The 16,372-nt window shown below is 36.4% G+C and overlaps 1 protein-coding gene across 1 annotated transcript in view; it reads right to left on the bottom strand.

Moving 5' to 3' along the window:
* ADGRV1 (adhesion G protein-coupled receptor V1) overlaps window positions 1–16,372 on the bottom strand; it is a 560,722-nt gene that overhangs the window by 450,712 nt on the left and 93,638 nt on the right. The window contains exons 26-33 of the mRNA XM_061188957.1: window positions 15,963–16,043; window positions 14,413–14,552; window positions 10,330–10,939; window positions 6,752–6,967; window positions 5,049–5,264; window positions 4,092–4,336; window positions 2,654–2,835; window positions 1,042–1,853 (exon numbers count right to left, since the gene is read on the bottom strand). Of these exons, the coding sequence (XP_061044940.1) occupies window positions 1,042–1,853; window positions 2,654–2,835; window positions 4,092–4,336; window positions 5,049–5,264; window positions 6,752–6,967; window positions 10,330–10,939; window positions 14,413–14,552; window positions 15,963–16,043 (2,502 nt within the window). The remainder of the gene's footprint in view (window positions 1–1,041; window positions 1,854–2,653; window positions 2,836–4,091; window positions 4,337–5,048; window positions 5,265–6,751; window positions 6,968–10,329; window positions 10,940–14,412; window positions 14,553–15,962; window positions 16,044–16,372) is intronic.

The raw sequence follows: 16,372 nt of genomic DNA, 5'->3' as shown, positions 1-16,372 counted from the left end.
TATACTATTTTTAAAATTTACTCTAAAATATAATGCTTATTACATGTTTCAATAAGTATATAATCTATATGTATCATGACCCCTGACTACTGTTTCCAAAAAAGTATATGCATTTAAATTAAATGATAAAAGATGCAATGAATTGCTCTAAGATATGGAATTGTGAATAACATTTACTTCCTTCATTTTGTTGTATAACCTGAAGTTTTCATGAATAAGTATTACTTTTCAATCAGAAAAACACTATGTTAAAAAACTATATGGAATTTATAATTGCCTAAATCAGGATTTAAATAATGATCTCAGTAAACATATCGTTCTTCTACCCAAAGAAAACTATTTTAAATATATGAACTTTTGAAATTTTCAAATATAAATGATTCAACCAACCCTGGAAAAGAATCAGTGAATCTGACCCTAATTCTAATTGTTGTCCAAGTTCTCTGTAATTTCATTGTCCATGAGAATTTAAAATAGTGGTCCCATCCAAGTCTAAGAACAGTATTATAAGTTGATCTACCACTAGGCTTAATTTAATATGAATCAAGTCACCAAAGTTTATGCTATTTATACTTACAAATTATTTTCTTTGGAGGTTTATCCTGATTTCTCTAGTGCATATGAAAAAGCTTCCCAGTTAGTACCCATTTTCCTAGCTACCAATACTTCTTACCCACATTTGGTTGTAGCTACATGGCTCATTCTTGTAACTTCCCTTACAAAATTAAAAGTTGCTTTAGAACTGCCTCTACACTTCCTTAAAGGCTCTGTTACCACACATAAAAGGGATAAAATTCTCACATTCCCTGAAAATCTTCTTTTTAATAAACTAAAAAGATACACATGTAGGGCCCTATGTCATGGGCCTACATATGTCATGTCAACCATTAACAAGCCAACTACTATTATTTCAAAACCATCATTCACTTTTACATATTAGCAAGAATGTATACAGTAAAAATTCATATGAACCTTGTCATAAAAACTGACTATAATGACATTACCAGGGGGAACTGAAATCCATTTAGAACCATCACTCACCTTCAGCAAAAGTCAGAATGTCTCCAGCACCTATAAAATCTAAACCTTCAGTAGCTGTTCCACCAACAACACGCCATTCAACTGTCACCTGACCTAAGCTGCCCCCTGTCCTGTGGATCATCATCTCCACTGTGGTTTGGGGCTGCTCCTGAACTTCAACATATAAGCCATCTTCTGAGGTATTGGGACTAATACCGTAGATCACAAACACTCCAAAGGCATCACCATTTAATGCTATGACAACTGTAGAAGTATTTGGCTGTCCTATGGTTGGTTGGTTTTTAAAACTGGCTGTGATGTTCATAAGATGAACTTCAAGGAGAGAAATCAGGAAACTCTCATCCATCTCTGGGAAATCGTCGGGAAGAATAGAAACTGTGAGATTTGCAAATTCATCACCTTCCAGCATTACGGCCCATTGCCTTGTCACAGGCTCGTAGTCACTACCAGCCACAGCCTGACCGCTAAAAAGAGACGCTACCCTGGTCATGTTTTTCTTGTACGTCCAGAAGTCTGAGTTGTTAACGGTTGGGCTGATCCACGATGTCATCCAAAAACACTGGGGGCCTTCAGAAGCACGGAGAAAGGAAAACGCTGAGCACGCGTGTTCTTTGAGGCACAAAGTGGCACAGGTATACTGGGGTTCCCCCATTGCAGAGACATTCACCCAAGTTCTCCAAAGTGGGTCAGGCACCCCTTGAACTGGCGATTCATAGTAGGACAGTAAGTCTTGACTCTCCTCAACTGCAAGAGCCACTACATCAATATCGGAAGTACTGTAGAACAACAACAGCCGACCAAAGTGCCCTCCGCTAAAATGTGGAGTGACAATTAAAAGACAGGTTAAGCACTCAAAGCAATCTGTGGATTACATAATAGAGAAGAGAACGCTGATTGTGGTTTTCACTTTTTTTTTTTAAGTGGATAAAGTACTAGGCGCAAACACAACCATGTTTCTTAATTACATTTGTCTTTCGCATTGTGTTTTCTCATGCAAGGAAATCTGGCTCGTTTTCAATCAAATACTACTTATTTTTAACCAAGCTATGAAAATATCTTGCAAGATATGCAAATCATATCCATTTCAGAATTTTCAAAGACTTAGAAAATGAATCTTCATTACTAGCTTTCACTGAAACAAAGTAACAATGATACCAACATGAGTACATTTTAAGGAAATGTAACTACTTGCCACAAGACCAGCTATTTTCTATTTCTGAAGGAGCTCAGTGAACTGGATGCTGCCTCACAAAAGAAATCCAGACAAAACAGAACCTGAAAGTCAACCACTTCATATGGCATCTGAATGTTCTTTAATTTAGAAGCCAGTTGTACTTAAGTTCTAATTCAAACACATCACCAATTAAAGCAATAAATGTCTGGGGCTAGAAAGCCCAATGATGTATAATCCATTTCACTAATAAAAGGTATGATAGATACAATGAGCTCTTTATATTAATAGGCATAATTCAATTAACAAATTGTAACAACCTATAAAATAATTTACATTCTATAAAAACTACCAAACTTTGATTGTGTAAGAGATCCTTTCCCACCACCCCACAAGTCCCATCACCCTCCCCCGCCAGATACAAGTAGCCATCTCATATACCTTCTCCTGACAGTTATGTTAGCACAGGAACTTCTCTCCAGAGGCTCTTGAACACGATAAACCGACTGAACAAAGGCTACTGTACCATAAGGATTATCATTGGCAGGAATAATAATATTTGCCACTCGATCTAACCCAATAGAACCACCACCAGAAGCATCAGTTAGTTGCACTTGGATAACCTAAAAATACAGTGAAAACTTCCTTAACAGAATCCCGGTTCTGAAATTAGAATAAAAATGATGCAGGAAAAAAAAAATCAAAACTATCCATACAAGTACAAGAACAAAATGGAGTAAAATATAAATGGACTCAAAGAAACTCCTCCATTACATTTACAATCCCAACACGTAACAGAACAATCCATCACCAACTTTTAACAATAGAGCATGATTGCACAGAAGAAATACAGGCTGTTTAAGTTCCTTAATATTCTGTTATACAATCTTGTGAATCAATTTTAAGATGCCTGTTTATGTTTACCACTTCAATAATATACTTTTAATCCCTATATCTTTTTTTTACTTAGGGAGAATACTGCATATGTGTTTTATGAATAGTTCATTTATTATGCTTTATTTCCCACATTCTCATAAATGAAAATTCTCTGATAAAATGTAAAACTAAAAACATATCATAAATTTAGAGAAATTTATAAGTTTTTAGGTTTTCATACTTAAATTTAGAGAAAAGGAAAGAGAAATGTTATATATGTATTAACTAATATCTAATATTTAAGAAGTGAGTAATGACACAATTAGCACCCAAAAAGAAATTTTATGGACTTCCCTTCTACAAAAATTTGACACTATTAAAGAATAAATGCTATTAAATGTAATTTTATGAGCTCCAGCTTTTAATACTTGAATTTAATAAAATAAAATTATCTTCAGCCAATATATGTTAGTGATGAATCAATTTCCCCACTGTGACTCTATCTTTATTTGCCACCTTGCTTCTTCATGATGAAAAATAATCAGGCAGATAAATCTAGCGTGGTATCTGTCACATAGTAAATCCTAAAGAATAAACGAATGAGTGGAAAATCAAAATCTACACTTAATTAAGACTGACTGGCTCACACTCAAGTCAAAAGGAAGTCTGAATACAAACAAATTAAGAGTTTATATGAAACAATACAGCAAAACTTATGACAGACTATACATGTTTAATCATTTAACCAAAACGTAGAAAAATATTACATAACTGTACCAAAAAAATCTTATACTAGTAAACTAGTATGTGTACGAGACCTATTTCTGGAACATCCTTGTTTTTTATCTCTAAGGATCACTTTCACACTACCATATTTTGAACATTCTTGCAGAAATAATTTATCAGACACCTCTATAAATGTCACAGTAACAGCCATCTGTTCTAGTCACTATAAGACAAGATATGTTTTACAGTGTCATTCTAGAGTAGCCATTCCTCTCACCTCTTCAATCTCCGGAACGTCGTCAGCCAGGACCTCTAACAACAAGGTTTGAATGGTTTCCCCAGGGGCAAAGGTCACATTACCTGAGACAACTCGCAGGTCGCCAGTAGCAAGCTGTCCATTAATGGTGGCAACCCACTGAACAGTAACATTGCCGAGTGTCCCAGAATTTCGAATTATTGGCAGGTTTACCTTCACTGAGTTAAACTCAGGTTCCTCTACAATAAGTTTAGTAATCTGAAAACCTAAAGGGCAAAGCAGAGATAATTTCAAATACAAAGTGAAACTAAGTCAACGTAGAGCAAACAAATTGCCATCCTACAGTTGATTCTTTTTTTCCCCTAAGCAATCTAAGAAGCTAACTAAACCCTACAAAATCAGAGAAACATGCTGTGATACAAATTGGTCAGGCCTGCCAAATTTTCCAAATTATTTTTCATTATGATAGAAGCAGAAAGCATAAACTCAGATGTCCACAGAGGTCAGGAATATACCAGTCATAAGTGAAGTAGGTCTAGTGAGTTCGGGGGCTAACTGCATGGGACAAGCCTGGCAGTTGCTATTTTTCTCCTAAGACTGATGCTATGAAGGAAAGGGGCTTGATGTCGCCATATTTTTCTACTATAAAGATAGGCCAGAAATTCAGATTTTTGTACAAATTTCTGTGAATTAAATTAGTTTTTGAAAGAATTGTCTAAACTTCACAAAACACATCTAGGAACCAGATCTGACCTAAAAGCCTAAAAGTGTATGATTTCCAGATTTACGCTGAGAGGTTGATTTCTAACCACTGCTAGGTTTACTAACCACTGCTAGTGAGCATACATAGGTGTCCTATATATCAGTAATAGCAGATTAAAAGGAAACAAGATCAAATCAATTCTGAGTCTCTAAAAATAAAGAAATGTATGAATCTATACAGACAAGTAAAAGAGAGACACAAACTAGTCTCATTACCAAATAATCCATAGGGGTCATCAGAGGCCTCAATAATAATGATCGCCTCTGTTAATGCCCCTAGTTTGGCTCCTCCTGTTGTTTCATTCAGCAGTTGCACAAGAAAAGATTCTTCCAGCTCAGGGTAGATGTCATTAATGATATATATTGGCACGGCTTTACTTGTTTCCCCTTCTAGCAAGACCACATCCGATGAAGCTATACTATAATCTTCACCTATAAAGATAAAAAGGAAAAATGCTAAGATTTATTCCAGTATATGATAATAAACATCCCATACTCTAGGGAAATACTATGACATATCACATTCCATGGACATACTTTGAAAGACTTTTTTGAGGATAGAGACTACATTTATTCTAAACAAGATTTACCTCTCTTGCAAGAAAAAAATGGGTTTGATACAACAAAATAATGAAAAATACATCCGGGTTGTTCAAGTTCATTTCTTCATTTTTAGAAAGATGTACACATAATGTGTTCTATTTGCCATATACACATATAGATGATACAGATATAGACACATATAGATGATACAGATATAGACACAGACATATAGATATGGATATGGATATGCACATGAACATAGAGAGTCATTCATTACCACAAGATGGCCCCTTATCTACAACAGTAAAAAAAAAATGTATATGATACCTTAAAACAAAGAGCAAAACTAGAATTCTGATCTCACTGGGGAGATAAATTACAGTGCTGCACAGAGACGGGCATGTCAGTGTCATCAATCTTATGGTTGGAAACTATTAAATTTTCTACAAAGTTGGATTAAAAGCTGCTACTGCATACCACTCGGGGTGGCTTTGTCTCTGGTCAAAAAGTGAATGAGGAAAAGAGAGAGGTTTCCTATGGAATTTGGGTGCTGATTTTCTAGAACAGTGATCAACCCTCACCATCTGTCAATGTGTAAAGCCCCCTACAGACAGGCACTCCTCTGAGCTACCCTTCCTCACCCCACCCCTTACACACACGTCATTTAAGGACTAGGTGAGCCTGGTTCATTGTCTTTTCAAGCAAGTATCATATCCAGATGATTTATTTCAAAAAATCAATCATGTTATCCCATCCATTCACACTCATGTCCTTTGAGTGCACACTAGAAAGGTTCTGATTGCATAGCTCTTAGGCAAATCTCCCTCTAGATGCTATAACTGCACTACCAAAGACGGCTGTCTCCTAATGTTTGCATTTGGCAATGAAATCCTTTTGCTTATACATAAAATAGCTAATGCTAATCAATGCCTCTACCATGTTCTTCATAAATAAATAAACAAGCAAGATAAATGAGTTGAGAGACAAGACTGTTGCCAAGCACTGCAATCATATGGCTGCACATTTTATCCTGTATTCTTCAGTATTATTTACACATGAATCCCTTCCAAAAACCTTAAAAGTACACTCAGAGAAAGCCTAACAACGCTTTCCTTGGTTTACTTTTCATTGGTTTATGCATATTTGGGTCATCAAAGCTTTTAAATTCATATACAGTTTGCCAACAGTTTTCACAAATTCTACAAAATCAATGTGATAAATATATAATAAAAACTCTAGGTCTGTGCCTTAAAAACATTCAAGGGTATTGTTGCTTTCTAGTTGATTTTTTTAACTACATCTTTGAGGGGCTTTGTTAATCAAGGATACAATTTCCCTCTAAAACACTTCACTGCTCCTTAGATGTCTTTTCTCACCGGCTATTGCAGTTATTGGCACAGCTTTAAACTTCACAGAAACATCTGCAAATGCTCCTCCTGTTCTAGTCACATTGATAATGGGTCCAACATGATTTTCTGCAACTCGAACGATTGGTGCTGAGAGCTGAAGAATTCCAAATGCATCATCGTTGGCAATGATAATTGGATGAGCAATAGTTTCTACCTTAGGCCCAAGGCATGGAGAGTTTGGAACTGAAAGACAGAAGAAAAGCTAATATATCAAAATTCTAAGAACTGGCCAAAAGTCATCAAGATGCCTCAGCCAATATATAGAATGGATAAACAACAAGGTCCTACTGTATAACACAGGGAACTGTATTCAATATCCTGTGATAAACCATAATGGAAAAGAAGATGAAAAAGAATGTATATATATGTATAACTGAGTCACTTTGCTGTACAATTAACACAACATTGTAAATCACCTATACTTCAATAAAAAATTTTTAAAAAAAGCCTCAGCAAGATCCATCAGCCAAATGGGATAATCATTTTGTGTTTTCTACTATTTTTAGCAAAAACATATCTATCGTTTACTATGTATCAGCACTAATCTAGATGTTGGGGATACAAAAATAAACTAAACGGAAAGTCCCTACTCGCCTATAACTTCTAGGGAGATTTTTATTATAGCAAAGGAATAGTTACCCTACAAGAATTATTTTAATAACTATTGGAAACTTGTAAAAAAGCAAAAATATGATTAGAGTATAATTAATCATCACTTTGCAAAATATGGTAACAGAAAATGATGAAACCTACAGAATTATGCTCTTTTAATTAGTTACCAGCATGCCATAAATTTTTTTAAAGGCACTACAGTTACAAAATTGAGTAGGTAAGTAATTTAGTTACTTGCCCTCAAAGAGGAGCTGAAAATCATCACACTCTAATTCAATTACTGCCTCTCTCCCTGCTTCACTGTCCTTCCTCACAAACCTGTTCCCCCTGCCCCATCTCAGTTAATAGTCATGCAACTACCTCGTCCAGAAAGCGGAGTCATGCTACCCCAACGCTGCTATAATAGAGTGTGCTCACTTAGGCTTTTAAGGCTATACTTTAAGGCTATGCTTTTAAGCCTACTTTTAAGACTCTCTTCTTACTTGCCACTGATTTTAGAGAGAGCAAAACTTATTTTGAAGGCATTTAGGACCCTCCACAAACTCCCTGACTTACTTTCTAGATTCAATTCCAACTAGCACCCTTGTCAAAACAAGTAATGACACAATTTAATTTCAATGATACAGGCCCAGACTGCACTAAATTATATAGTTAAAAACACAAACTATAAATCAATATAACAATTAAATTTAACTACATTGGAAAAAAATGGCAGTAACACAGAGTTGTAGAAGCAGATGACATTTTCTGAGTATGCCCTATTCAAAAGGCATTGTTCTAAGCACTTTTCTTGCATCCAGGAATTTAATTCCCATACCATCTCTTATGTGGTGGGTAACACTGTCCACATTTTACAGATGAGGCATCAAGGGCACAAAGATGTTGAGGAAGTAAGCTAAGGCATTAGAATAGTACCTGCTGGACACAATTAAGAGGCATCATGTAAGGGTTTGTCTAATCTCTTGCTCCCTATATGCAATTCCTCATCAAACCTTCAATTATCCACGACTGTTCATCCTGCCCTGCGCCTGTTCATCACCAGTCTTCTCACACTGCTCTCCTGAAGGTTGATGATTACACTCAGAGCAGAGTACAGAGACCCTATCAGGTCCTACACTGATTTTGCCTATTAAAATTGAGACACTATCACATAGATTTGCACTTAATTGTTCTTTTTCTTCATTTTTAATGACATTTACTGTTTTCTTTCTAATGCACTTAATTGTCCTTTAATTATTTCACATCATAGCTTATGCCTATTCTGAATCGCCCCAAGTATGCTGCATGGTTCCAGGAACATATCAAGCATAAATACATGTTGACTGTTTCTCCCATTCCACAGCACATTAATATTTTGCATATACCACTTTATTAATAATAATCGTTCACATTTATTGAATGCTTACCACGTGCCAGACACTGTATTCATTTTCACATATATTATGATATTTAAGCCCTATAATAATTCTGTATTGTAGATTAGGAAACTGGGGCTTTAAAAGTTTATGGGCAACAATTTATTACTATACACTTGAACCTAAGTTATCTGCACCAGCAACCATCGCTCCTAGCCACTGCTATATGTGATCCTCCCTCCCGGTTTTATTTCTAGCTCAATCAATAAACTGTGAGTTCCTTGAAAACAGGGCTATGTTTTATAATTCTTACTTAATAAGACTAATTATTGGGGTTTTTTTCAATGTATTTGCTATTTTAACTGATGCTAAATCTTGCTAAGAAAAAAAGGGATGGGTTATTGTGTGAGAATTTTAACCTTGACTGTAACCTGAAAATTTAATGCTAGCAGTTGTAAATTGTAAATTTAGAAAGTAAATTTCCTTCTATAACCCTGGACTACAATTACACTGTGGGCAAGAATGGTGCTCACTATACAGTATATCAGTAAGGTGAAGAAATTTACTTGTAAGAAACCTTAATCTATATGGCAGAACACAGTCAACATGCAGATCTTAAATTTCACTCTTTGAACTATTTAATTCCAATTTCCTTAAGAAGGTTTTTATTATATTGTTAGATACATATTTATTTACTGTATTACATTTATAAATATTTACAAATATTATCCTAAAACTGATATTAAATTAATATCACCATTCTTCCTTTCCTTGTTGTCCTGTTCCAGGAAATCTAGATTCTTCTCTTTATTTAAAACCCCCTTTCTAAAGTTATACGTCTTCGCAGAGAGATGTGACTAATGAACAAGCTATAGTGCAATAACTACCTTTAGCTCCCCAAGCTCAGGCCCTGCTCTCAACTAGTAGCCCCCCTCTCTCTACAAAGCTACTGAGCCACAACCCCAGGGGTAGAGGCTGCTGTGTTCCAATAGAAGCTGCTGCGCCAGATCCTCTGCCCAACACGGGTCACTCTGCATTCCTCATTCTTATCCCCAACCACTGCCTTCTTCTCAGCTCTCACGGTGACCCGCAAAATTTCCAGGATTTCTTACTACTACATAGCCCTGTCCCCCGCCTTCCCTCATGCAGTTGCCAGATCCTCACTCATGCTCCTCACTAATACAAAGAGACTCTGTTGGTTAAGGAATCTTCCAGAGTGGATCAAGGCGAAAGAGACTCAGCATCTTGCTACCAGGACTGTCCTTGGAATCCCCAGATTGATTCCAGAATGTTTTGGAAGCTACAATATCAAGTACAATAGTACTAGAGATCAGTTACACTGGATTACACAGACACTTCTAAAAATTTAGTCTGGGAATATAACAGGCTTTTAAAACATGATTTCATGTTTTCAAGTGTCCCACTTCCATTTGCCTTATCGATAAACTTTTGTAAGAAGATGCTTTCAAAGTTAGAACTTATTACTTTTATAGAATTTTCTACTATACCAAATTCTTAATTTATTGTTTCAGGATTCTTACCTCTAATAATAATAACAACACACTAATGGTTACTTACTTGGGCGATTCTGTACTTTCTCTATTAAAGTAGAGTTGAGCAGTTCAATAAACAAAGACTCCGACCTTTCTGGTTCATCATCATCCAAAATTGAAATAGTTATTGTTGCCTCACTCTGATTGGCTCTGAAAAGAGCGAATCCAGAAGCTGGAATATAGTCTTTTCCTTGAGTTGCTCTGGCTAAATTAGGTGGAAAATAAGGCAGTTTTTCCATATCATCCAGTGTTGCATATGTGACTTTGACTCTTCCCAGGAGGCCTTTTAACCTTATTATTGACAACGTGATGTTCTGGGTGGCTTCCTCCACTTTAATAGGTCTATTTTTCTCAGAAAAGATGAAGACCCCATAAGGATCATCACTAGCCAAAACTATCAATGTGGCATTAGTATGAACTCCCAAAGAGCCACTGGAGACACTGAGGATAGACACAGAGAATGCCTTATCCAATTCTGGATCTTCATCAGGCAATATTTCCACTGTGATGTTGGCGCTCTTCTGTCCAATCTCAAATGTGACGTTGCCAGAGGTGAAGGCCAGATCGCCATCAGGATCAGAGTCTATGCTCCAAAGCAAAGTCACTCGAGACAGAGTCCCATGACTTCTCATAATCTTTAAAATATTTAATATTAAAATGTATTAAAAGAGGAATTAAAACCATTGACTTAGAGGTCTGTAAATACAGAATGATAATGGGATATTAATTTTTTATTTTATTTTATATAAGCTGTTCTCAAGAATATAAAATTCTTGAAGGCAATGTACTACCCATATTTGAAGACCTTCAGGGAGTCCCACTTAAAAAGTGATTGTTGCACGAAATGACAGACTGACTGAACATTTTTAGCTTCTAACTAAACTATAGCTGTATCACTTCTGCAACTATAACATATATTAGTAATAAAGCAAATGTAATTAACAGTGTCTTATATTTAAGTATATTCATGAAAATGTTTACATTTCCTGCAAAGAAGGTATATACTTTATTGTAAGGAATAGATGACTGATAATTTTTCTGAAAAGTTAGCCATAAAACTCATTTTTTAAAACAAATTATATTTAATTGTATGTTCAATATAATATAAAAAACAAAAATTCACCAAAAAAGTACATAACCCAAGGTTATATAAAACACATTTAAAAAGCAAGAAATATTTTGTCAACAGTATGTTAAAAAGAATGAAAAGCCTAAAAAAAATCACTTCAAGTTAAGTCCCAACTAAAAGTAATTTTTATTTATACTTAAAATATGAATGCTGGCTCAAAATAAAGTTAGAGACAGGAATTTATAAAACTTGATGCTTTCCCTTAATCCTTTTTTTTTTTCTTTCTTTAGTATTGGGTTGGCCAAAGAGTTCATTTGGTTTTTTCCGTAAGATGGCTCTAGTAGTGCTTAGTTGTCTTTAACTTCATTAGAAACAATTTTGTTAGATTGTATTGTGACGGCTATCATATCAGCGTGCATTAAAAAAAAGAAAACTTAACAAAACTGGTGAATTTTTGTGTAGCCATTTTAATATTAAAGATGGAAGAAAAAAGCAACATTTTCAGCATATAGCTGTATTATCTCAAGATAGGTAAAAACACAACTGAAATGCAAAAAAAGATTTGTGCAGTGTATGGAGAAGGTGCTGTGACTGATTGAACACGTCAAAAGTGGTTTGTGAAGTTTCATGTTGGAGATTTCTCGCTGGATGATACTCCACGGTTGGGTAGACCAGTTAAAATTGACAGCGATCAAATAAAAACATTACTTGAGAACAATCAACGTTATACCACGTGGGAGATAGCCGACATACTCAAAATATCCAAATCAAGCACTGAAAATCATCTGCAGCAGCTTGGTTATGTTAACCGCTTTGATGTTTGGGTTCCACATAAGTTAAGGGGAAAAAACCTTCTTGACTGCATTTTCGCATGCGATTCTCTACTGAAATGTAATGAAAATGTTCCGTTTTTAAAACAAATTGTGATGGACGATGAAAAGTGGATACTGTACAATAATGTGGAATGGAAGAGATCGTGGGGCAAGTGAAATGAACCACCACCAACCACACCAAAGGCTGGTCTTCATCCAAAGAAGGTGATGTTGTGTATATGGTGGAATTGGAAGGGAGTCCTCTATTATGAGCTCCTTCCGGAAAACCAAACGATTAATTCCAACAAGTGCTGCTCCCAACTAGACCAACTGAAAGCAGCATTCGACGGAAAGCATCCAGAATTAGTCAACAGAGAACACAAAATCTTCCACTAGGATAACGCAAGACCGTATGTTTCTTTGATGACCAGGCAAAAACTGTTACAGCTTGGCTGGGAAGTTCTGATTCATCTGCCATATTCACCAGACACTGCACCTTCGGATTTCCGTTTATTTCAGTCTTTACAAAATTCTCTCTTAATGGAAAAAATTTCAATTCCCTGGAAGACTGTAAAAGACACCTGGAATAGTTCTTTGCTCAAAAAGATAAAAAGTTTTGGGAAGATGGAATTATGACGTTGCCTGAAAAATGGCGGAAGGTAGTGGAACAGAAGGGTGAATACGTTGTTCAATAAAGTTCTTGGTGAAAATGAAAAATGTGTCTTTTATTTTTACTTTAAAACCGAAGGAACTTTTTGGCCAATCCAATAATTAGTTATCGGGATTTCTCTGGTGGCACAGTGGTTAAGAATCTGCCTGCCAATGCAGGGGACACGGGTTCAATCCCTGGTCTGGGAAGATCCCAGGTGCCATGGAGCAACTAAGCCCGTGAGCCACAACTACTGCGCCTGCATGCCACAACTACTGAAGCCCATGTGCTCTAGGGCCTGCATGCTGCAGCTACTGAGCCCGCTTGCCTAGAGCCCATGCTCTGCAACAAGAGAAGCCACTGCAATGAGAAGCCCGCGCTCCACAACGAAAAGTAACCCCCACTCAACCCCACACGCTGCGGAGCAACTAAGCTCATGAGCCACAACTACTGAAGCCCACGCACCCTAGAGCCTGCGCACCGCAACTACTGAGCCCATGTGCCACAACTACTGAAGCCCACACGCTCTAGGGCCCACGTGCTGCAACTACTGAGCCCGCACGCCTAGAGCTCGTGCTCCGCAACAAGAGAAGCCACCGCAATGAGAAGCCTGTGCACAGCAACGAAGACCCAAAGCAGCCAAAAAAATAATAATAATAAAATAAATTAGTTATCCCTTCTGAAGTTGTTTAATTTACTCCACAACAGTTTACTGAAGATCTGCCATGAGAATACAAAAAGGATATATTTTGAGTGATCCTTCATATCACTTGTATAAAATCTGAGAAAGCTGAGCAAGTTTCTAGCTCCTCTAAATTATTTAACCATAGAATCCTACTTAATTCCTACTGGATGAATGCAGAGTAGACACACACAGACATACAGACATACACATACACACACACACACACACACACACACACACACACACACACAGAGTTGTTATTATTGCTGTTCACAAATGTTTTGGATTTTCTTTCCTTCTGGGAGAGATACAAGCCAGGATTGACTTCTCTACCTGGTTACATTAGCGTTGTCATGTGACTTGCACTTGCTCTGACCAAAGAAGTTAAGTGGAAATGCTGTGAATCACTTCCAGAAAGAAGCTGAAGAGCCAGTGTGCAGTTCCTCACATTCACATTTCCCCACTCCGTGGAGAGAGAAGCACCTGTTGAGATGTAGCCTCTACAATCCTCAGTCCTAAGTCACTGATGACAGCCCACCTCAGATGGACATAAACCATGAGTGAAAAATAAATCTTTGTTGTAGTAAGCCAATGAGATTTTGGAGATGTTTGTTACCACAGCCTATGTGAATCAATACAAAAATCTATGTAGTACAGATCCACTGTATTCCTTAAAGAGTCAGGAATCCTCAGAGTCATGAGATGAATTTGTATGCAAAGTGAAATACAAAGACAAATGCCAAATCACTGTTTAATTAGCAGTTTGAATTGTCTGTGCCTCTAGACTCATTCCCCTCCACTTAAATAGAAAAAAATGAACATAAAGTACACCTTAATAATACAATAAAACAGTGTTAAAAGCAATGTCTAGGACTGGAGGAAAACGTACTCACCTTTAATATAACAGTGCTGTACCCATCTTCTGGTTCAGTTCCACTGACAAAGAGCGACTCAGGGCCAAATTCAAATACACCGTGAGCATGGTCAGAGGCTGCAATTGTCACTAGAATTTGGGAAGCCTCTCCTAGACTGGCTGCATGGATAAGTTCCAACAAACAGAAGAAAATGTTAATCAGTAATTTACAAACCAAAGGGAAAAGCAAGGAACAACTTTTTGAAAAGAGATGTACCATTCACTGAGCATGTTCTAATTTGCTTTAGAAAGAAAGGCACACACAAATGGCTGCCACACATATTCACGCTTTTATGACCTTCCTCTGTCTGGGCACTAACGTGATATACAAGTGCTGCATAAGCACTTGAAGATGAATAAGGAAAACTTGTTTTTCTTTTTCTTCTCTATGAAAGAGAACATTCTCCCACATGGAGCATATGAGGAAAGTCTCCCATGACCTTTGCTAACCTCAGAAGAACGTGAGCCAAAATGATTCTTACCCTTATGAAACAGTAGTTTCCCTACGATTTTCATCAATCTGACTGCACAGATTCTTGGTTTCCAAATGTGCATTAATTCTAGGCCTATTTTCATCATATTATGATATTATAGATCTACCTCTCCTGGTCTCATCCAGTCCTATAACTAAAAAGATGCCAAGATCTAAAGAAGTATTTAATTTTTTCCTAAGAAGTATGTTCAACTTTCATGCTGTATTAATGGATGCGAATGAGAAAATAAACAATCCCAAAATTAGGAGAGTAATTAAATACAGAAGTTACATGAGGCATTGATGGAAGTCAGGAATGAGTGGGGTGGGAACATGAGTTCTGAAACTAAAATATAAAACCTGACATGGTGAAAAAGGAATGTTTTGAGGATTCCTCAACAGGAATCCTTTTGAGGTTTAGTAAGAGTGCTCCCTAAAGAAAACAAGTATTCTATGTATTCTCCCTTAATATGAAAAATATTTGAGGTAAAAAGCTGAATCATGTTTGTATACGAATATAATTCAAAAGGCATCCTCTTTTCAATATTCCTGCCCATTAACTGGCAACTTATTCTCTCCATTTGTTTTCTTCTTAATTTCTCTTTCCCATTTGTTCTGATTAAAAGTTACATATAAAGACCCATTTGTTTTCGTAAAGAAAATCAGTGTGATACATTTTACATGGAAGTATAAATGTTCTATTTATCTCTTTTTCAGGTACTCAAAGCGATGTAAAATCTTTTTCAATAATCTCTTTTGTAAATGATACCAAGCAAAATTTCTGTTACAATTAGAATCAGGAAACTGCACTAGGTTCACACAGAGAGGAGGAGAGTCTGGGCTTTGGAGGCAGACAGGACCTGATTGTGATTTGATCACTTTCTAGCTGGCTGACAATAACACGGAACAAATAATACTTCATAAAGTTGTGCTGGTTAATGAGACAAAATACATAAAGGACCTGCATGTAGTAGGTATCAATAAATGGTTAATATTCTTGTCTCTAAAAAGAAAAGTTAAAATGTAGAATAGTAAAGGGCCTTGGAACAGCTGCTTACCACGTTTGTGAATAGCTGGAAGGAAGAATTCCATGTCCCCATCACCACTACCACTGCCATCAACCCTAAAGAGTTCAGTCACTTCACAAGGAGAAACACAGAGACACAACCCACGCAACACACGTTGACACAATGAGAAAATTGAGAGTTCTTAAAACGTATCCAGCAAAGAGGAAAATACAGTAATATTAGACATGCATTCTTCAAAAAAAAAAAAAAGATTAGGTGGTAATAGTATAACATTAGTCAAGCTACCAATATATAAAACTTTCATTCATAGCTTCAGGAAATATTCCATGTAGGCTGTAATTGGCATGTCCCATTTCTGCCAATTTAACTAGTTTTATTTTTAAATTTTCACTTTACAACAGTGTAAATTGTTTTTAACATTTTAAATATTTTTTAAACAT

This window comes from Eubalaena glacialis, chromosome 4 (assembly GCF_028564815.1).
Source record: "Eubalaena glacialis isolate mEubGla1 chromosome 4, mEubGla1.1.hap2.+ XY, whole genome shotgun sequence".
In the NCBI taxonomy this organism is placed as follows: domain Eukaryota; kingdom Metazoa; phylum Chordata; class Mammalia; order Artiodactyla; family Balaenidae; genus Eubalaena; species Eubalaena glacialis.
Note: the sequence above shows the minus strand (reverse complement) of the source record. Positions and strands in the feature narration are given on the sequence as shown.